The sequence below is a fragment of the Vigna umbellata genome, chromosome 9, assembly GCF_029865625.1.
Source record: "Vigna umbellata cultivar VRB3 chromosome 9, Vumbellata_1.0, whole genome shotgun sequence".
NCBI lineage: Eukaryota > Viridiplantae > Streptophyta > Magnoliopsida > Fabales > Fabaceae > Vigna > Vigna umbellata.
Window position 1 is genome coordinate 12,720,672 of NC_142173.1, and position 22,242 is coordinate 12,742,913.

Here is a 22,242-nt window from a genome sequence, read left to right on the forward strand (position 1 = left end):
AAATTAAAAATTCTTCAAATAAATAGATCAACTTTCTAAATTACCTTGTTTAAACACAATGCTATACTTTTAAATTAAAAAAATAAATTCAGTGACGTATTTAACAGACGAGTATATTAATACATTGTTAATTGCATACGATGAAAATATAATTCGTCGTTCCCAAATACTCGAAGATAAAAATCGTAACTAACAATTAAATTTATAAGTTTACTCCATTTTTGAAAATTCGAAAGTTATATTTAGGTTTAAACCCTCGGATGATCCTCGTATTTGTATGAAAATCTCAAGTGGGTCCTCATAATTTCAATTGTCTCAATTGGATCCATATATTTGCAAAATGTCTCAATTGGGTCCAAATATTTGAAAAATTAAGCCATTTAAACCCTGTCCGTTAAATTTTCACAGACGGCGTTAAAATGTGATGACGTGGTGCACGCTGATGTAAAAATGTTTTATTACGTGGATTTTTTTTTAAAATTAAGAGTTTTTGACGTGGTAAAATTTATTCCTCCAACCAATCATTACCGCGACTGCAAGACCGGCCTGCTCGCGAACCCGGTCTGCACACTTTTCATGCTGGAGAACTTTTTCCAACGAGGAGAATAGCTTGAGTTTGAGAACCAAGTCTTGCAACTCGCGGTTAAATCCCTGCGAGATTCGGTCCCGGGCTGCCAACGTCGTCCATCGCAACCCCATGGCTGCTCCTCTTGCGTAACCACCAACAATCATCAAGAACCAGAACTGCAAGAATTAGAAAATCCTAACGGAAGATTTCTAAAGTAGAAATCTCAAAACGCTGCAATCGCGAAAAGAAGAAACCCAAAACTCAAAACGCTGCAATCGCGGAGTGAATCCATAAAGCCCAGTTACAAGATAAAAAATTTAGCACAAAAATAAACCCCAAATTTTCAAATTTCATAACCCTAAAATGCCAAAACGGAAGATTCACTCCGCTGCCGCGTCGGTCTCCCTTACAACGCTTCGCCACCACCTTCACCAGTCATCATAGTTCGCACCCAACCTGTCCACCTTCGCGGTTTCTTTGAGGGTCGTCACAAGAGCCTCCATGAGACCGCGAAAAGCCGTCATTATAGTACACACTGCCACGAAGAGAACGACACGCCTTTACCGCGCCATCGTCGCTTTCTCGCCGACATTGTAGTGCCATCGATGATCCCTCCAGGTTGGTTGCCCGCGATAAATTGGGAAGAAAGAAGCTGGAGTTTTGAACCCTCGTGGAAACGACACCGCTGCAGGACGCCCTCGTCGTGCCTCGCCGCCAACGTTGAGTCTACCGTAATAAAGAAAAAGAGCAGAAGCTTCAAGCTTCTAGATTTCGCAAGATGAAGAGGAAAGAAAATGGAGGATACTAAGGCTCACGAGAAAGGAAACCCAAGGCTGGGAGAAAAATTTTGCTTAGATATTAAAATGTAGGGCTTGATCAAGGTTTTTCATCCTAATGTATCCAATTAGGATTTTGAATAAAAAATATTATTTATTAAAAGGAAATTAAGAGGGCATTATAATTCTACTTTTTTTTTAATTTATTAAATTCCATGTCATCACTGCATCATATTTTTTTTAATAAAATATCTACCTTAGTATATTCACCTCAATACATTTAAGGGTTAAATATGTTTTTGATCCCTTAACTTTCAGCGAAAATTGGAATTAGTCCCTCTTCAAAACTTTGGACTAATTTAGTCCCCAAACTTTAAAAATGTGTGAATTTAGTCCTTTTAACCAAATTTTGTTAACTTTATTTGATGTTTCAAATGCATTTTTTAGTGAACATTGAAGCAAAAATGTGTCAAACGGTGTAAACAACTCATATGCTATCATGAAACGCACTTGAAACATCAAATAAAGTTAACAAAATTTGGTTAAAAGGACTAAATTCACACATTTTTAAAGTTTGGGGACTAAATTAGTCCAAAGTTTTGAAGAGGGACTAATTCCAATTTTCGCTGAAAGTTAAGGGACCAAAAACATATTTAACCCTACATTTAACGATGTTTGTGAAAACATAACGAACATGACTTAATTGGCTTAATTTTTCAAATATTTGGACCCAATTGAGACATTTTACAAATATATGGATCCAATTGAGACAATTGAAAATGTGAGGACCATCCGAAGGTTTAAACCTTATATTTATTATGTTTAAATTAATAATTTTACCATTGCAAAAAACAATTCTCAAAATTTAAAATTTACTTAAAAATTTTGTTTTATAATAATATATTTTAGTATTTCAAAATAGTTAAATGTTAATTTTGGATTGTGATTTGTAAACTTTGAAATAGACCCTCCAAGTATTTTATGTAAATTTGTAAGGATTTTAAAAGGCTATTTAGGTGACTTCACTTCACAGCAATGGGTTGAAAAATGTTTGATCTGACCCGGCCCATTATCGCTCTTTTGCATAGTTTAAATTACAACTACACAATGCAGAACCCTTCTAAAAACCTGCGGCAAAAACAAACCAAACAACCATGTCGCCCAGCTTCGTCTTCGAACCTCCCAGCGACGAAGAAATCGAACACTCCGAACGAGAAGAGGAAGAAGAAGACGAAGAAGAACCAGAGGAAGCTGAGTCAGGATCAGATTCTGACTCAGAAGAAGAGGGACGGCACAAAGAAGCGCGGGTTTCGAAGAAGAAAACGCAGTCTCCATGGGACTTCGCCAAATACACGGAATCAGTGGCCGAGGAACACGCTCGCAGGAGCACAACCTCCGTGGACGAGAAAATCTCCAAAGCTCTCCGACAACGTTCCACGCCGCTCGTTGCGGAGCTTGACCACAGCTCCGAGTCTGAACTTGATGAACAAGTAATTATTGGGTTTTCTTTGTTTGCGTGTGTGTGCATTGGTGTACCCTTCTGGGTTTTTACTCTTACACGATGAGAAAAAGTGTTTTTTTTTTTGTTGGGGAGGATTGACCAGAAGTGCTTCACTGTTTCAGAAGTTGGTTTTGTTTGGGATTGAAAACGAATTATTGGGTTTTCGTTTTTTATGTGTGTGTGCATTCGTATACTCTTCTGGTTTTTACACGATAAGAAAAAATGTTTTTATTTTTGTTGGGGAGGATTGTGAAGAAGTGCTTAACTGTTTCAGAAGTTAGTTTTATTTGGGATTGGGAACTAATTATTGGGTTTTCGTTTTTTTTTTCCGTGGCCGTATACCTTCTGCATACACTATTGAAATTTTTGGTTATTGGGGAGGATTACATAAGTGTTTCTCTGTTTTCAGAAGATGGTTTTATTTAGGATTTGGATGTTTTCTATATGCTTCAAACGCTGTTTTTATTTTGTTGTTTTTTTTGGGCAAATTGAGGAAGGGGTCTGTCGGGTTTGTTCCAGTCCCAGGGGTTGAAAAATACTGCTTGTTTGTTTAAAAAACTTGATTATTTAGTTATTCAGTTTCTTTAGGAAGATCGTATAATGAGTGCTCATTTGTTTCAATAGTAGTGCTAGCAAAATGCATTGCAACACACTCCTGATGTGCTCTGTTATTGGTTAAAATTTATTGGAAGCTATAAGATCATGAATGGAGGCTTATTGAAGTAGTGAAACTTGTGTGGAAATTTTTGTTTTCTAATATATTTCAGCTAATAATACTGTGCTTTGAAACGGGTATTAGAGACAGTGTTGCTAGCATTTCTCTTGTTTCAGAATTTGCTCTCTGACCAAACGATATGCAATAGTGCTCATTTGTATCAAGAATTGATTTTTTTTTTTTAAATTTGTTGCTTTTGGTTAGGAAGATTATAAACCGGATGAAGAAGACGAAGAGGAGGGTTATGGTGGTGATAGCAAGTCCTTTTTTGCTCCTTCTGATGGAACCTCTTTCCATGCCGATTCCTTCCTGCAGCTTAATTTGTCTCGTCCTTTGCTCCGGGCTTGTGAGGCCCTGGGGTATGCTAAACCAACGCCAATTCAGGTTTTTATTTTTGGCTTTGTTGATTTTTATGTTAATTCTTAGCATTTATGGTTGCTTAATTAAATGCTATTTAGGATAGATTACCTTCAATATCTTGCCTTGCTTTATCTTTGAGTCTTAGCACTGGAATTAGTTGTGTGACTTCATGACGTGTTCTATCTTCATGCTATTTAGGACGCCTGTGCAGACAATTTTACTTTGTTTTTGGGCGTTTTGAATTTTGATGACAGGCAGCATGTATTCCATTGGCACTGTCTGGTCGTGATATATGTGGGAGTGCCATTACTGGGTCAGGGAAGGTATTCTATCTGTTACTTTTCTTCGGGTGTTTGTAAATTTGTGATATCTTGCTTCAGTGTTCCATATATTGTTCATATCATGCTCATGTGTTTCCATGCAGACAGCTGCATTTGCACTACCTACGCTAGAGAGGTTGTTGTTCCGTCCAAAACGCATGCGTGCAATAAGGGTCCTCATTCTTACTCCAACCAGAGAATTGGCCGTCCAGTAAGTGTTACAATTGTACTGATTTTTACTTTAGGATTTTGTTTATTTTGTAAAAGTATTCCAAATATAGTCTAGGAGAGAAAATGGCCTATGGATACTAAAATGTAGTATGAATGTGCTTTTCTTTTCTTTGACCATGTATGATGTGGGCTGACTAGTATATAGGCTTTGCATACTCGTTCTTCATTGTCACTTGCACAAAAGCTGGAATTAAAGTGGTTCATTGGGTATATAGATGGTTCAGTTCATGGTTGCATTGGATGCATTGGATGGATATAATTTTTGAAACATTTATTGCTTTTTTAATGCATTTAAATTAATGCATCAAATTCAGATCAGGCACCTTTTAAATCAATGATTTGTATATGAATATATAAAATATAATATACATAACATATATATATATATATATATATATATATATATATATTGTATTCATATATTTAATTCTGAAAATTAAGCACATCAAGCAGAAAAGGCTGTAGATTAAATTTTGAGAGTACTCTTTTTATGGTGATTCATGCTATTTGCTTTCCAAATATACTTATTTCTAATTTTTCTTTGACAGGGTTCACAGTATGATAGAAAAGCTTGCTCAGTTTACTGATATAAGGTGTTGCCTGGTTGTTGGGGGTCTGTCAACAAAGGTTTGATCACTATTTCAATTTCCTGACAGCTTAATTTGCAAGATTTTCTGGCGGTTCAGAATAGATTTATGTGCCTTTTGTGATGCTTTCAGTTTGCAGTCAGCTGTTATCGTATTGTCCACGAGAATTGTTTTCTTTTGCCTTCTGTCTCTTATAAAACCTGATAAATTTTGGGTTTTATACAGTACATTTCCTGTCTGTTTGACAGTTGATACATAAAAATCAATTGAGTTTGAAGACATTAATTTTCTTTCATACTATCAATGAATCTAAATTTGACATGTTTGACACTGTATATGATATGATATCTATTTGTAGATGATATGAATTGATTTAAGAAAGAATTTTGTAAAAGTAACCTTTTCTGATGACTAATTAGATTAGTGAGCCTTTGAAGAAATTCCAAACTAATAAACTAAGAGAATATGACGGATTGTATTCAATAAACTAAAACCATTGGTTTCTTCATAATCAGTGGTCTGTCTCATTTTTTTTTTCCAAATTTTAAATAATTGTGGCTTTTATAGCTATAAAATTTTTCTACTTTTGTCTAGTTGATTGGGGACAAAGATTGTCTCCTTTGCTATTTGTGGTTTACAAGCGGTATTTTGCCATCCTAGGTGCAAGAGGTTGCTTTGAGATCAATGCCAGACATTGTTGTGGCTACTCCAGGACGCATGATTGACCATTTACGCAATGCCATGTCTGTTGATTTGGATGATCTTGCTGTTCTCATCCTTGATGAGGCAGATCGTCTTTTGGAGCTTGGATTTAATGCTGAAATTCAAGAACTTGTGAGTTTTAGTGTCCTTTTAATACAAGAACCATTACACTTAAAAATATGCTGTATAAATTTTCCTGATATCAATTTTTAAAATAAAAAGTGTTAAAAATGTGTGTTTGTTTAATGTTAAACAGGTTCGCTTGTGCCCCAAAAAAAGGCAGACTATGTTGTTTTCAGCAACAATGACTGAGGAGGTTGATGAACTTATTAAGCTTTCCCTGTCAAAGCCCTTGCGCCTTTCTGCTGACCCATCTACAAAACGGCCTGCAACCTTGACGGAGGAGTAATTTCTTTGTCTCATTATTATTTCTAATCTCATAATCACTTATCTCTACTTCTGTTCTGTATGCTTTGATGATAGTCGGCTGTATGTCGTATTGTAGTGATCAATAAAAGGTTATTGTGGAAGAAAAATCAATAAGTAATACTTCTTCAATGTTCTTTTGTTGTAAGCAAGTCTTTTAATGGAATGGACATTGAATGGTTTTATTTTTTGAACTTTAAAAGCATATGAAGGAGAGCATATTTCATACTTGTTTAGAGTATATTTTAATCCATAGAAGTTACTTGTACGAAACTATTATTTTAAAACATGGGTTCACAAGGTTTTGGCATCAATTAAAATCTTTCAAGCTTTGTTAATTATTTTTTTTCTATTCCAGAGTTGTTAGAATACGAAGAATGCGTGAAGTAAACCAGGAGGCTGTTCTTCTTGCAATGTGCTCAAAAACTTTTACCTCCAAAGTCATCATCTTCAGGTTTCATTTATCATTTCCTATGCTTATTCATGTAGGATTTGATTCTATATAATGAACTGGTTATGGATTCTCATATATTGTCATCATATGAAACTGATTGGCGACAAGTAGGAGGTTGATTTTACTACAACTCCAGTGTCATACTATTACTCCTCTAATCTATGTTGGTCTTCACTTGCACTGCTTTATAAGTATTCTTTCCTGTGTGCAGTGGAACAAAGCAAGCAGCACATAGATTAAAGATTATATTTGGATTAGCTGGCATAAAAGCTGCTGAGCTTCATGGAAATCTTACTCAAGCCCAGCGTCTGGAAGTATGTTGTTAATAATTGATGGGTGTATTATTTGTATTTTTTTCTATTTGGTTTATTTTGTAGTTATGTTGCTATCACATTTTTTGGATACTAAACTTGATGATTTCATTTGGGTTTCATGTTTTTTTTTCCTGTTGAAATTAGTTGTGATTGTGACAAGATTTACTCCCTTCTGATTGTCTATTCAGGCTTTGGAGCAGTTTAGGAAGCAGCAAGTGGATTTTTTGGTTGCAACAGACGTGGCTGCTCGTGTACGACTCTATTCTTGATGTTTCCTTCTTCTTTATCCTCTCTGAATATTATTTTACTAATTGTATTGTTAAATCAAACACCCCTTTTGATCTCGTAAAACTGTGGTCACTCAAGGTGATCCTACAATTATTAAATATGTTGTTTTTTTAGCATTTTCTTTTGGCATTTTGGAATTTGGATATAAATCTTACACTGTTGCCTATGCTTTTATTTGTAGGGCCTTGACATTATTGGTGTTCAAACAGTTATCAACTTTGCATGTCCACGTGATCTTACTAGGTATAGTCTATGATATCCATCTTTTTGTTAACTGGTAACTTTGCTTGACGTGTTGCTGCTTTGCTGTATATATGAGAATATATTTATTGATCTCACCTTAAACAATATCTCATTCTCTCCATTGGTCATCCTGATAACTTAAATAATTCTTTTATCCCCAAAGCTATGTTCATCGTGTGGGTCGAACTGCAAGAGCTGGAAGAGAAGGATATGCTGTCACTTTTGTGACTGACAATGATCGATCACTTTTAAAAGCCATTGTGAGTATCGTTTTAAGAATTGCTCCATTTTTTTCATACTTTTTTTTTCATACTTTTCCTTATTTTTAAGGTAAAAAAGGTTGCATGAGTTCATTCATCTGATTTTGGGTCCTCGTCCTTTTTAGTAATTTATACATATTCTGCCAATGTATGCTAATTATTTTTCCCAATTAGTTATTCAAGTTTGACATTTCATCGGAAAGTTTCTACACCAAATATTTTAATTACATAGTCTACAGAGAAATATCCCATTCACTGTGTATGTACTAATTTTAGTTTTTATTTGGTCCGGATTATATATACCTTTACTATTAATCATTTCACTAAAATATGCTTGAAGAATACCAGATATTTTTATTGTTTTCCTAATTAAGGGAGAGAATAGACAAATGGAAAAAAAAAATCTAGTTATGCTTTAAATGAGCCATTTAATCAGTCTATCATTGATTTTCAATTAATTAGGCCAAGAGGGCCGGTTCAAAGTTGAAAAGCCGCATTGTTGCTGAGCAATCTATACTTAAGTGGTCTCATATTATTGAGCAAATGGAGGATCAAATTGATGAAGTACTTCGAGAAGAGAGGTGTTGATTGTATATTATTTTATTTAGTTTTTAAGGCTTCATTCTTTATCTTTCACTTCCATTTTACTAATATTTTACTGTATTTATATTTCTATTTATTCAGTGAAGAGAGAATTCTAAGGAAAGCTGAAATGGAGGCCACAAAGGTATTTACCAGTTATCTTGTTTTGCTTGCTTCCAATATTGGCATGCCTTGGATAACTAAAAATGTAATCATGTCTATGTCATTTCAGAGTAACATCGCTTAGAAAATTATATTATCTTAATTTTATTATGTTACAGTCCCTGACTTCGGAACCAGTATGATTATTTTCATTTTCTCATCATTAACATTTCCCCTTTACTAAAAGTATGCACTTATATGACATTGGCAGGCCGAAAACATGATTGAACATAAGGACGAGATCTTTTCCCGTCCCAAAAGAACATGGTTTGTCACAGAGAAGGAGAAAAAGCTTGCTGCCAAAGCAGCTAAGGTAGAATATCTTCTTATCTTCCTGAATAATATCTCAAATTAGTGGCATTAATTTACCATCTTACGATGGATTGATTGAGCGTTATACTTCAGAAGAAATCTCACTCCGTTCTTATAATATATTTATGCATGTCTGGATTAAAGATTATTCAGAAGAAATCTCACTCCGTCTCCCATTTTCAGCTTCTTAAGGAAATCTTTTGGAAAATGGTTGTTGTTTCTTCTAAAATAATAGCTAAATCAAACATGCAATTAGTCTTATATTAACTAGTAATTACAATGATTCAATCCTAATTACACAAATATAGAAACCTTAATTAGTTCCTAAGATTGCCCCTAATTGATTCTATCATATACACGTATGCTTCATTTCAGTAAGTATCCAGCGATATATTTTAATGATTATTGTTGAGAATAGAGAAACTGGAAAGACATATAATGAGTTACATGTGTGTTACACACATGGAACAACAATAAGGACTATAATCAATTGTTAATACAGCGAAATATTTACCAAGATATTTTCCTATCTATTATGGTCGAATCATATCACATTTTCCTATTTAATGTAATCAAGTCATATTTTAGCAATTATAATGCACATGAACAACGGTGACTCTTTCCTTTATAATGCACGTGAACAAACTAATGACTGAATGGCAAGTTATTTTTGTTTAGATTTCTCTTTCTTGGGTGAAATATTTCAAATTGTTGATAAGAAATACAATAATTATGATCAGGCATCCTCCCAAGAGAAGAACAAGAGTTCTGGGAAAGAGGTAATTAGCGCCGAACAAGCTGAAGACCTCAGAATGAAGGAAAAGAGGAAGCGAGAGCGAGAGGTAACAGAGTTTCCCAATTTTGTTATGCATGCAGTTTGTTTGTTTATATACATATAAAATGTAAGTGGGCTTGCATGTTTATATGCATTGCTATGTATTTACTTGATGAATATGTCTTTGGTGTAGAAACATTTGCCTAGAAAGAAGCGCAGAAAGTTAGAAGCAGCTAGAGAGATGTTGGAGGATGAAGAGCAGGATGGTAACCAAGTAGAGGTATATGCACTCCTCCTTCCTATTAACATTCTTCATGCATGAAGGCTGAAATATACTCTTTGTTGTTCTTCTTGTTGCACTTAAAATAAATGCATGTGATTGCAGGCCAAGGGAACGAATAAAAAAGAAAAGGGTGGATTGTCACTTGTTGATCTTGCTTATCGACGGGCAAAAGCAGTGAAGGCTGTTAAGAAGGCAGTAGATTCTGGCAAGATTGTGAAGAAGAGTCAGAAGAAATCTAGTAATGTTCCAAGGAAAACTCCTTCAAGGACAGAAGAGATGAGGGATCTATTCCAGACTGACATGAAGGATAAAAAGCCAAAAAGAAGAGGTGTTGGAGGAGGAAAGAAGGCGAAGAGTTCATTCAAAAGCAAGTCAAGGTATTAATATTGTCTCTTTTCTGAAACCAGTAACTCTGAGCTTTTAAGCGTCCCTCAAATCATTGATCTCATCTTGATTCATTCTATTTGCTTCTAAAGTTGTTCATTGTTTTCATTTTCTTTGGTTCATTACTTTTTACAGTGATTAGATATTTGTTTGCCCCTCTAGTTATAATTCTGTAGTTACTACATTGGTAACTTTATGCATGTCGATTTATTTTACACTAGTTTGTTCAATGCCAAAAAATGAACTCTCAATTCAAATTCCCTTTTCAGGTACAAGCGCAAGTAGTCTGTGAAGCTGATAATCCTTGTCATAAACTTGTGCATGGAAGGACCATAGAAACCTGCAATGTGTCCTTGTTACTAACCAGACACGTATTCAAATGCTTATAATACCAGATATCTACTCCCACCATTGGAGGTGTGAATTTCAACTGATGCATTTGGGTGGTCATGGTGAGTGGTGAGTGGTGTGTAACCTCTGTTGTGGGGTTATGATAGCTGTAACTAATACTACCAGTACTGCTTTTTTGGTAATTGTATCACTAGCTTCTTGTTCTCATCCCAAAAGGACAGCATGATTTATTGTAAAACTAGCATCAGATTGAGTTTTAAATGTTGCCCATAGAATTATTTTTCAGAGAGCTCTTGAATTCTTTCTGCTGTACTTCTGTTAAGACACCATTTATGTAATACAATAGCATGTTGGGGTTGGATGATCATTTCATTGTAAATGCCAAAATTCTCCTGAGCTGCTTACTATTGACCCTCTGCTGTCAGTGGCTATTTTAAGGAAATTAAATCATAAAAGAAGAGGTTTAAGTTGGATGTTAGACTCATGTTTATTATTTAAACACGATACTAATATAAAATAAAAAAATGTAAAATTTTAATTTGGTAGAAAGTATATGTCTAAAACAAACAATCAAGATTTAATTAGTAATTTGACTTTATATTTGTGTTTTTTATTTGTTTTGATTTTTATATTTTTTTTTATTCAATTGAGTTTTTTTTTTAAATTCAATATAATTTCTTCTATTAAATTTACAATTGATATTAACCGTTGTTTGTAACATAGTTTAGTGTCACTTGTCAAAAATAGAAGATTTAGATTTTGAAAAAAAAAATAGAGGATTTAGATTTTGATATAAGATAAATTCAGTTTTGACACGTTCTAAATTATGTTAATATTAATTTAAAGTAAAAGATTATTTAAGTCAAAAATCGGGTGAAGAATAACAATTTATATTAAGAAAAATACCGACAGTTGAAATAATCTTTTCACAACTATTATATTAATTCAGTAATATGAATTAATGACCGATGAGTTAAATAAAATTGTTATAAGACTATTAATATATCATTTTTCTTTGTTAAATAAAATTGTTATAAGTCTATTAATATATATTTTTCTTTATATAAGATTAAGTTTCGGCTCTTAAAGGGCTTTTTAACTGTTTTCAGTAGTCGCTTAATCAGTTGTTGGCTCTTGCTCCCTCGATTACCACTGTATATTTTTTCAATTTTTCCACATTATTTTAATTCCAATTATATCCTTAGGTTAAAAGTCTTTTACTTTTATCCTATTTTAAATAATTTAAAACCTTACTTCTTATTTACTTTCTCCTCAGCACCCACGAAACTCTTTTCTTCTTTCTTCATTTCCGTTTCACCTCCCCTCTTCCTTTTCTTTCTTTTATATTTTGTTTCTTCCTCGTTTTTCTTTTGGTTTGTAAGCTTTCATTGCCGCCGAGGGGTGGAGGAGCGTTGAGGAGCGTCCAGAGCTTCGAGGAGCGTCAAGGAGGAGCCTGGATCGAGTTCCTTTGCAGCTTGTTTTTGTCTTCTTCAAGTTGGTTTTCTTCACCATTCTCTTCCTTTGTGTTAGATAGTTTAATGTAGGGTTTATTATTGTTTGTGTACTTTGAATCTGTGCTGTTTTGTCGCCTGAACAGACCACACTGATGACAAATTTATGAACACCGAAAATGGCGCCACAAACTTGTTTTAACAATCGGCAAGTGTGATCGAATCGTATCAAGTAATAAACTCGGTAAGACCAAGTATCGTTCTCCCAAAGGACTCACGGCCTAGTTAGTTATTTGATTCGTTGATTATTTAAGACTTGTGAACAAATTCTTGTGGTTTCAAATGCAAAAGACAATAAGTAAATATGTATGCATGAATTTGATCAATGGCAAAAAGAATAAAACAAACACGTAATGAATGATATGGATGAGTATGTTGTTGGGGTTATCAATTTCATCTTATCCACTCTCATATACTTTAGGAATTCATCAATCTTTTCATCAATGTTAATGCCACTCTCTAAATTACCTTGTCAATAAGGCCTATCCTTAATTACGAGTTCATACAATTCCTAGCATTCCTAGTAATTAGTTCTGAAGTGCAGGAGCTTAAAGGCAACCAATATACTATTGGGAGAAATTCCCCGGATCTAGACTTCCCCGTACGTTCCCATGTCGACAAAATCAATGATCATGACAATGAATGAGTTAAACAATGCATGCTTTGAGCAAAGAGGAAAAACCTTAACTAATGACGAAAGAAAGCATGTATCTTAAATAAGATGTTTAAACACTAATTCCATATATGAGAGTTTCACAAGAGTACATTGATCTCCCAACAACAATACAAGGTTTAGTTCACCATATTCATGGTGAATCTAGATGAACAATGATGAAAGAATGAAAGAAATAGAAAAACCCTAGAAAGAGAACAGGAGAGCTGTCACCATCTCCCAATCTACCCCCAAGGGGTGAAAAATGTGTTTCTGCTTCCTCCCAGCCAAAGATACAAACCCTATGACGTCCTAAAGCTTATATACTATTCTAAAAATACAGAAAATTAGGCCCAAGCCCATAAAAGTAACAAAAAATCGGTCCAAGCCCACTTAGAATGGCGCTCAGCGGTATTTTATCGCTGAGCGGTAATAGCGCATGATCCATTTTGCCCCCAACTGCTGTTTTTGCCCTTCAGCGGTGATTTTGGCACCTGAAAAGTGCCGCTCAGCGGTATTTTACCGCTCAGCGCCACTCGGTCACACTTTTTCTGCGTTCTGGTTGATTTTTCAGCATTCTGGTTGACTAGTTGACTTTTATGGTTGACTGATTGACTTTTCTAGTTTCTGGTTGACTTTTCAGCACTCCAATCATTCGGTACTTCCATTCTTCTTTCAAATCATTCAATTAGCCTACAAAATCAAGGGAATCTTGCACAAAACCATTAAATTCACTTTCAACTCTCTTATTCACAAAACTAAAGCAAAAATATGAGTTCAAGCTAGTTTCTAAGTTTTAAAGGTTGCTTTTGGTATCAATTTTAAGCATAAAAATAACGGTTTTTCAACTCTCTTATCACAAGTGTATAAGAGGTAATCACTCATTCACTCTACTATCACAATGTCACATGAATTGACTTTGCCTTTCATTTAACCATAATCAAATACATTCACAAGCATGCATCATCACAAGGACTTTTCAATGGATTATAATGTGGCTGGGCTAACAAGAAAATTGGTTTTTTCTAGATCACAAAACCCTTGAGTTAAGAGAATCATATCGACACAATCATTCTTATTTATTCCCAACTTTCTTTTGCATTGAGCTTTGCTTTTTCTTTTCTTTTCTTTCTCTTTTTCTTTTTCTTTTCACATTCTTATTTCTTAGCTCTTAGCTCAATGCTTTAAATTTCCCTTTCTATTTTCCAACAACCCCAAACTTGAACATTTATCAATACCACAAAATATTTTCTACTTAACTCAAGGTAAAGCTCTCAACAAGGGTTTTAAATTTATGTTCAAGGCTAAGGGTTCAAAGGATAGAACACATAGTGTTCTCTTTTAGTGGCTTATTTCATGCAATTTGGCTAATATAAGGGTTTCCAACAAATGGCCTTGATCATATAATGCAAACAAGCAAGTAATTCAATCATAGCAAACCTGGGCAAAGTCATTCATGCTTTCAAAGTAATAGCACTCAATCACAAAAACTCTGGAGCTGAAAACCTCACTTCTAAGCTCATTCACATTTGACATACACATCCTGCTTAATATCACAATTACAATCATAATAACTTGCATTTGTTCACAAAGCTTGCGAACCACCTGTATAAGCATGTAATGTGCACATCTCAACATCAATCTATATCAAAGCATCATTCAAGCATTACTTATCAAACAATCACAATCATCAGCAAACCATCATAACAGATAAAGTTTCCAATTGAGTACATCAAACCCTAAACAAAAACAAATAAGTGAATAATAAAACAAATCCTACTCTAGTGCTTTGAAAAACTCAGCCCCATCAATGATGCTCTCTCCCAACCCCAAACTTAGATGGAAAACTAGTAAGCAAGTGAGTGAAAGGAAGATTTTCTCAAGAGGGGTGAGGAAAAAGTTGTAGAGATCCTTTGAAAAAGTATGTAGGAGTGTGTGTGCAGAGAAGAGTATGAAAAGAGAAACTAAGGCGCAGCTTAGGGTATAAAAATACCCTAATGGGCTCGGGTTCCGCTGAAGGGCAACCTAAGCCCCTTCTGCGACACTACCGCTCAGCGGTAGTTTGCCGCTCAGCGGCACTTACGGGAAGTTCTCTCCTTCTCCTTAGCTTAACCTAAATGCGTCCTAAACATACCCCTAACTGGCTTCCTACAATTAAGGTCTCAGATCACTCAAACATTCAATCCCTATCATGCAACTAAAGCAGAATAAAAACAAACAATACAGATAAAATCAATCAACTCGGTTGCCTCCCAGGTAGCGCTTGTTTAACGTCACGAGCCTGACCCAAAATCCTCCAGCACCCTTCAGTAGATGCAAATCTTTCTTACCCATCAGTAGGTGTATACAAACATAGTATCCTTCAGTAGATACTCTTCTGCCTAACATCCATCAGTAGATGTAAATCCTGTAACAAACTTATAACAAAAACAAAAATACCCAAAAGTTCAAAATTACATCACCAAATCCAAAACTAAAAGTTCTTAAATCACTGGGTTGCCTCCCAGCAAGCGCTCTTTTAACGTCACTAGCTTGACCCAATAAAGCTTATGTTCCATCTTCTTTTTCTTCTTTCTACTGAACTTCTTCGGAAATTTGATCAAACCAGGAACTTGTTGCAATGTCTCAATCATAGGAACTTTAATCTCCAATTTCTTGAAGATTTCCATAAAGCGCTCAAATTCCTTCTTCCTATGATACTTCTTTGGATGGGGACGAGGTTTTTCATATGATTCTTTCTTTTTTCCTCTCGTCCTCTTTCTCTTTTCTCTCACTTTCTTTTTTTCTTTTCTTTTTCTACTCACCTTCTCAATCTTCACACAAATTTTCTCTTCTTCTTTCTCTTCTCTCTCTTTTCTCTCTTCTTTTTCCAACTCAACTTTTTCAACATTTACACTCACTAGCTCTTGACACTCTTCCCTGGGGTTAACCTCAGTATTAGCCCCAAAATCCGTGTCAGGCCTTTCTTCCAACTGCTTGGTAATCTGTCCCATTTGAATCTTCAAGTTCTTAATAGCAGCTTCAGTGCTCTTTTGAGAAGATTCAGTTTTCTGTATAAATTGATTAAGAGTTTCTTCCATCTTTATGAACCTTTCATTAAATGCAGAAAACTGTTGCCATAAAGTTGGTTGTTGCTGTTGCTTGTTGAATTGCCCATTTTGTCCAGCCTGCCCATTCTGCCCTTGACCAATGCTTGGGTGTGGTTTCCACCCTTGATTGAAGTTCCCTTGTCGGTACAGAAACTGGTTGGCCATGAATTTCACATCTTCCAAAGCTTCTGCTGGAAAGGCACACTGACCATTTATATGGTCACCTCCACACAATTCACACAACTGTGATTGAACCTGTGCAACAGTCTTTAACTCTTTCGGCAATTGTGCAAGTGTTTTCGTAAGAGCTTCCAGTTGTTGAGTTAGTATCTTATTTTATGCTAGCAAGGCGTCATGGGTTTGCAGCTGTAGAACTCCTTTTTGTTGAATAGGAGCTCCTCTTTCACTGTTCCACTTATTGTCATTAGTAGTCATGTTTTCAATTATTTCTGTGGCTTCCTCTGGAGTCTTCCATATGATATTGCCTCCAGCTGAGGCGTCAAGCATCATCATGGTTTGTGAACCAAGACCTCCAAGGAAGATTAGGACTACTTCTCCTTCGTCAAATCCATGCGTGGGAGTTTTTCTTAATAGGCTTTTGTACTTGTCCCATGCGTGACCTAGTGTTTCCTCCATGCCTTGTCTAAATGAAGAGATCTCTTGCTTCCCTTTGTTGATTTTAAAGCTTTGTTGCTGCCATTGTTGTTGTGGTTGGTTCTCAAATTGTCCGGCAGCTTGCCAAAATATGCTTTGATCCATGCTTGAGTGAGGTTCCCACCAGTGGTTGAGATTACTTTGGTAGAATTGAGTGCCCATATAGTTCAATTCTTAACCAAATTGCATCCTGCAAACATTAGGCACAAAACTCTAGAAAATATTTGTTAACACAAAAAGATAGAGAAAAAATCAAAGGATATAATTGAAAAGATAAGAAGATAGGAAACAGAAAATAAAATAAAATAAAAACAGAAAAATAAAATAAAATAAAAACAGAAAAATAAAATAAAATAAAAACAGAAAAATAAAATAAAATAAAAACAGAAAAATAAAATAAATAAAATAAAAACAGAAAACAAGTCAAAGATAATCAATAATCAAACAAATGAACTAGTTAAACCACGAGTCCCCGGCAACGGCGCCAAAAACTTGATGACAAATTTATGAACACCGAAAATGGCGCCACAAACTTGTTTTAACAATCGGCAAGTGTGACCGAATCGTATCAAGTAATAAACTCGGTAAGACCAAGTATCGTTCTCCCAAAGGACTCACGGCCTAGTTAGTTATTTGATTCGTTGATTATTTAAGACTTGTGAACAAATTCTTGTGGTTTCAAATGCAAAAGACAATAAGTAAATATGTATGCATGAATTTGATCAATGACAAAAAGAGTAAAACAAACACGTAATGAATGATATGGATGAGTATGTTGTTGGGGTTATCAATTTCATCTTATCCACTCTCATATACTTTAGGAATTCATCAATCTTTTCATCAATGTTAATGCCACTCTCTAAATTACCTTGTCAATAAGGCCTATCCTTAATTACGAGTTCATACAATTCCTAGCATTCCTAGTAATTAGTTCTGAAGTGCAGGAGCTTAAAGGCAACCAATATACTATTGGGAGAAATTCCCCGGATCTAGACTTCCCCGTACGTTCCCATGTCGACAAAATCAATGATCATGACAATGAATGAGTTAAACAATGCATGCTTTGAGCAAAGAGGAAAAACCCTAACTAATGATGAAAGAAAGCATGTATCTTAAATAAGATGTTTAAACACTAATTCCATATATGAGAGTTTCACAAGATTACATTAATCCCCCAACAACAATACAAGGTTTAGTTCACCATATTCATGGTGAATCTAGATGAACAATGATGAAAGAATGAAAGAGATAGAAAAACCCTAGAAAGAGAAGAGGAGAGTTGTCACCATCTCCCAATCTACCCCCAAGGGGGTTTTTTTTGTTTTTTTTTATATTTTGGGTAATGAGTACTAGGCTGATGTGTATGATCGCACGAGTACTCATACCGTTATTTATATTAGGGTTAAATATGTTTTTGGTCCCTTAACTTTCAGTGAAAATTGGAATTAATCCCTCTTCAAAACTTTGACCTAATTTAGTCCCCAAACTTTAGAAATGTGTGAATTTAGTCCTTTTTGACTAAATTTTGTTAGGTTTATTGATGTTTTAAGTGCGTTTCATGATAGCATTTGAGTTGTTTACACCGTTTGACACATTTTTGCTTCAATGTTAACTGAGAAATGTGTTTGAAACATCAAATAAAGTTAACAAAATTTATAAAAGGACTAAATTCACACATTTCTAAAGTTTGGAGACTAAATTAGTCCAAAGTTTTAAAGAGGGACTAATTCCAATTTTCAATGAAAGTTAAGGGATCAAAAACATATTTAACCCTTTATATTATTATATATTTTTTTAAAGTTTTATGTATTTTTGTCATTTTTTATTTGTTTTTATTTTAAGAAATAGAGATGAGTTGAAAGATCTATGACACACAAATGTAAAAAAAACATAAAATCAAATAAATGGGGTAGAAAACAAAATAAATTTATAAATTAAAAAAAATGATCAAAACGTATAAATGGAATGAGAAGAATATGTGTACCTTGTTGAAGATTTGAATGATGAAGGAAAACCTTACTTGGAATAAGTGTTGAGAAGAGGTAGATGGAAGGTGAAGAAGATAACCTTGGAGTAAAAATGTGGTATGGGATTTAATGTGTACATAGGAGTTAGGAAATGGTAAAGTGTGAGAGAATAATGAAGTAGAGTTTTGGGATGGAATGAAGAGGTTTTGAGAGAGAAGAGATAAATATTATGTAATTGTGTGTATGAAGTGAAGAGTGTATGGGTATTTATAAAGTTATGGATGAAAAAAGTTGATGAATAAAAACAATATAATAAGTTGGTGGAAATTTAGATGAAATAAAATATAATAAAAAAAAGTAAATAGTAAAAGTTAATGTGGAAAATAAGTGAAAGAAATAATATAAAAAAGTTGGTGAAGAAATTGGGTGAAATAAAATATAGTAAATAGTAAAAGTTATTGTGGAAAATAAGTGAAATAAATAATATAAAAAGTGGGTGGAAAAATTACATGAAATAAAATATAATAAAAAAATATGAATAGAAAAAGTTAATGTGGAAATAAGTGAAAGAAATAATATAAAAAGTTGGTGGAGAAAGTAGGTGAAATAAAATATAGTAAATAGTAAAAATTAATGTGGAAAATAAGTGAAAGAAATAATATAAAATATTGGTGGAAAAATTACGTGAAATAAAATATAATAAAAAAAGTAAATAGTAATAGTTAATGTGGAAAATAGGTAAAAGAAATAATATAAAAAGTTGGTGGAGAAATTAGGTGAAATAAAATATAGTAAATAGTAAAAGTTAATGTGAAAAATAAGTGAAAGAAATAATATAAAAAGTTGGTAGAGAAAGTAGGTGAAATAAAATATAGTAAATAGTAAAAATTAATGTGAAAAATAAGTAAAAGAAATAATATAAAAAGTTGGTGGAAAAATTTGGTGAAATAAAATATAATAAAAAAGTAAGTGGAAAAATTAGAAAACTTAAAAAATAATAATAATAAATATATAAAAAATGTAATAGTAAATGAAAAATGTAGATGATGTGGAGGGTGATGTGGAGGATGATGTGGAAGGTGACGTGGAGAGTGAGGTGTGGTAAGAAAAAAGAAGTGGTGAGGAAGTAAACAAATGTGGGATTATTTTGGGCCATGGGCTATGGGTTAAAAATTTAATTTTGGGGTGCAAAAAGTAAAACAAATAGTTTTTTTTTATTTATTTATTTTTTTGTGATGAATTTTATTTACTCGGACAAAATTGGGTGTTGACAATATTCACTACCCAACACCCTTTTAATGGACTCAAATTCACTTCAACCAAATCTCACCAACACTTTTCTACATAATAAACTAGATTTTACTGGTTTAATCACTCTCACAAGTCCAAATGGACTTCAAAACAACCCCTAAACATTTATTTTCCCTAATCCAATGCTTACTCGAAAATCCACCTACCAAAACCCTAAATTTTCTCTCCAAAATAAGTAAGATTTGAACTTATTTTAACTCCCTCCCTTAACCTCCTAAATTTTGACCATCTAATGATGATAACCAACCATAAATCACTCCAAAACCAATTACAAACTGCAGATTCCACAATGTGATCACTATTTAAAAATTGACATACCCACTTCATCAATTTAAGCTATAAAACTAGACTGTAGTTTTCACACCTTCCCAACCATTATTATTAATACCCTTTTATCTCAACAACACATTAAGTTCATCATATCATAACTCATAATAGCAACCATAACTTCCTAATTCTAAAACACATCATAATGTACTCGCACTCAACATTTTTCCCAAATTTAACATCATAAATTACCATATAATCAAATACACACTAGATTTCAAACATCTTACAATATCTATGAAAAGCAAATTAGCTTCCCTTACCTTAGGGAAAACTAAGAGAGTTCAACAATTTCTCGCCCGACGTTCCCATCACGAAGAAATTTAGAAAAATGCCTACAATTGACGGAATGACAGTTGAGATGAAATCTTAGGACCCATAATTAACTAAGAATCAAAGGAGATACTCAATTGAAACATGCAAACAGATTGGGTATGCATGATCATAAACCTAAGATAGACCGAGAAAAGAGGTAGAAACTTACCCACTCTACCGCAGAAATTGATCGGTGCATAATGAAGACAACTCAGCGGTGATCACATAGGAACTTTCTGATCGTCTAACAGATGATCAGAGGGGAAGAAATTGTAGAGAGAAGGTAGAGAGAGTTTAGAAAACGAGTTTTAGAGAGATGAACTGTGTTTTAAGTAATGAGACGAGTGTATGAAATTCTATTTATATTATCGACTTATTTTAATATAAAATAATCGGTCTCATTATTTTAAAACACCTATCTACTCTAATACTCTATTTTCTAGGTTCTTATATTCTCCTCAACAACAAAAATTTTCATCCTCGAAAATTCATTCATCAAATAGAAGTAACAACCTACTTTCCTCTCATTCTCTATCACAACCATCCATTTGACAAAGATATTACTCCTCAACAACTTTACTAACATGAAAAAATTGTCTCTGTGCTAAAATACTCTAATGTTCAATAATGTAAATTGATCTAGCCACTACTCTCAACACAAATTCTCAACCTCCAAACTTCAACTCTTACGGATCTTTCTGACACATAGCCAACCATATTGTGTCTACCACACTGATAACCCTTTATCTACCTTCCACTGCCTCTGGTAAAACTCTTTTAAAACTTCTGCTAACCTTGATTGTATATCAACCCTTGATCAATATTCTTTCACCTTCTCTTGTTTCCTCGAAGAAACACCATACTACTGACTTGATCACCACAACTTCTAGTTTGCTACCAACCATTAACATTCTTGATCGTCTTTAAACAGAACCATTATGATGAAAACTTCACCTTCCTCTACTGCTTTTCACCCTTGAATAACATAATTTCCAACTATGTTATTCCATTATCAAACTAGAACTCTTATCCATTACAATGAGAAAACCAACTTGAGGACTTCATCTTCACTTTTTCACTAGTTAACTTGAACCGCCTGCATTTCTTGACCCACTAGCCTGTACACATGCTTAGTTCCTACTTCTTTTCGACTTGAAATCACTAGCTTGATTAGTATTTAGCCACCTATTTATACCTCTCAAATTAGGATTGTCTAAACTACTCATTTCTAAAACATTTTGAGAAACCCATTAGTTATAGTCTATCAACTATACTAATGAAATCTCCTTATAACTTCACCTCAGACTCCAATCTTCATACTCTTCGACTAACTCTTACACCATACTTATCAAACTAAGAACTTGAATCTCCCATTTGTTCTAATCATCTGTTAACATTTCCTCACTCAATATTTTCACCACACTTGAAACCAAAACGTAGCTCATTTTCTTCATCTCGTGACCTATCTTCCTTGTTCTACATCCTATATCACTTTACCACTTCAAAGTTGACCCTGCAGCTTGAAACCATAGACTCACTTTATCATTTCTATCGCATACTTATTTTCCCCATAAATAAACTCACTTCTGGCTTTTGAAGACCATTGAACATTCCCAATCCATCCTCAAATAACAACATGCCCACTACCATCCGCTGCGCTACTCTGATTCCCATACTTCCTTACTCATCGGTTTACTGAAAAGAACACCCTCTTCATATCAGTCTTAACCTGAAAATTTAACCTTTGAAGAACCTTCTTCAAACTTCTACGATTTTACAAAACTTTGAGAACCATTCTCTTTCTCGATAACCTTGTCATTCT

General features: G+C 34.1%; 1 protein-coding gene across 1 annotated transcript; it reads left to right on the forward strand.

Moving 5' to 3' along the window:
- The first annotated feature begins 2,463 nt into the window (after nucleotides 1-2,463).
- On the forward strand, nucleotides 2,464-10,961 carry LOC148192597 (DEAD-box ATP-dependent RNA helicase 28-like). Its single transcript, XM_088098007.1, has 19 exons — nucleotides 2,464-2,834; nucleotides 3,765-3,944; nucleotides 4,175-4,243; nucleotides 4,345-4,451; nucleotides 5,020-5,098; nucleotides 5,719-5,892; nucleotides 6,017-6,165; nucleotides 6,545-6,640; nucleotides 6,852-6,954; nucleotides 7,143-7,205; nucleotides 7,424-7,485; nucleotides 7,649-7,745; nucleotides 8,208-8,326; nucleotides 8,430-8,472; nucleotides 8,701-8,802; nucleotides 9,542-9,643; nucleotides 9,770-9,856; nucleotides 9,962-10,236; nucleotides 10,513-10,961. The coding sequence occupies exons 1-19, from the start codon at nucleotides 2,499-2,501 to the stop codon at nucleotides 10,526-10,528; spliced, it is 2,259 nt and encodes a 752-aa protein (XP_087954133.1). The 5' UTR covers nucleotides 2,464-2,498; the 3' UTR covers nucleotides 10,529-10,961.
- Nucleotides 10,962-22,242: the final 11,281 nt, after the last annotated feature.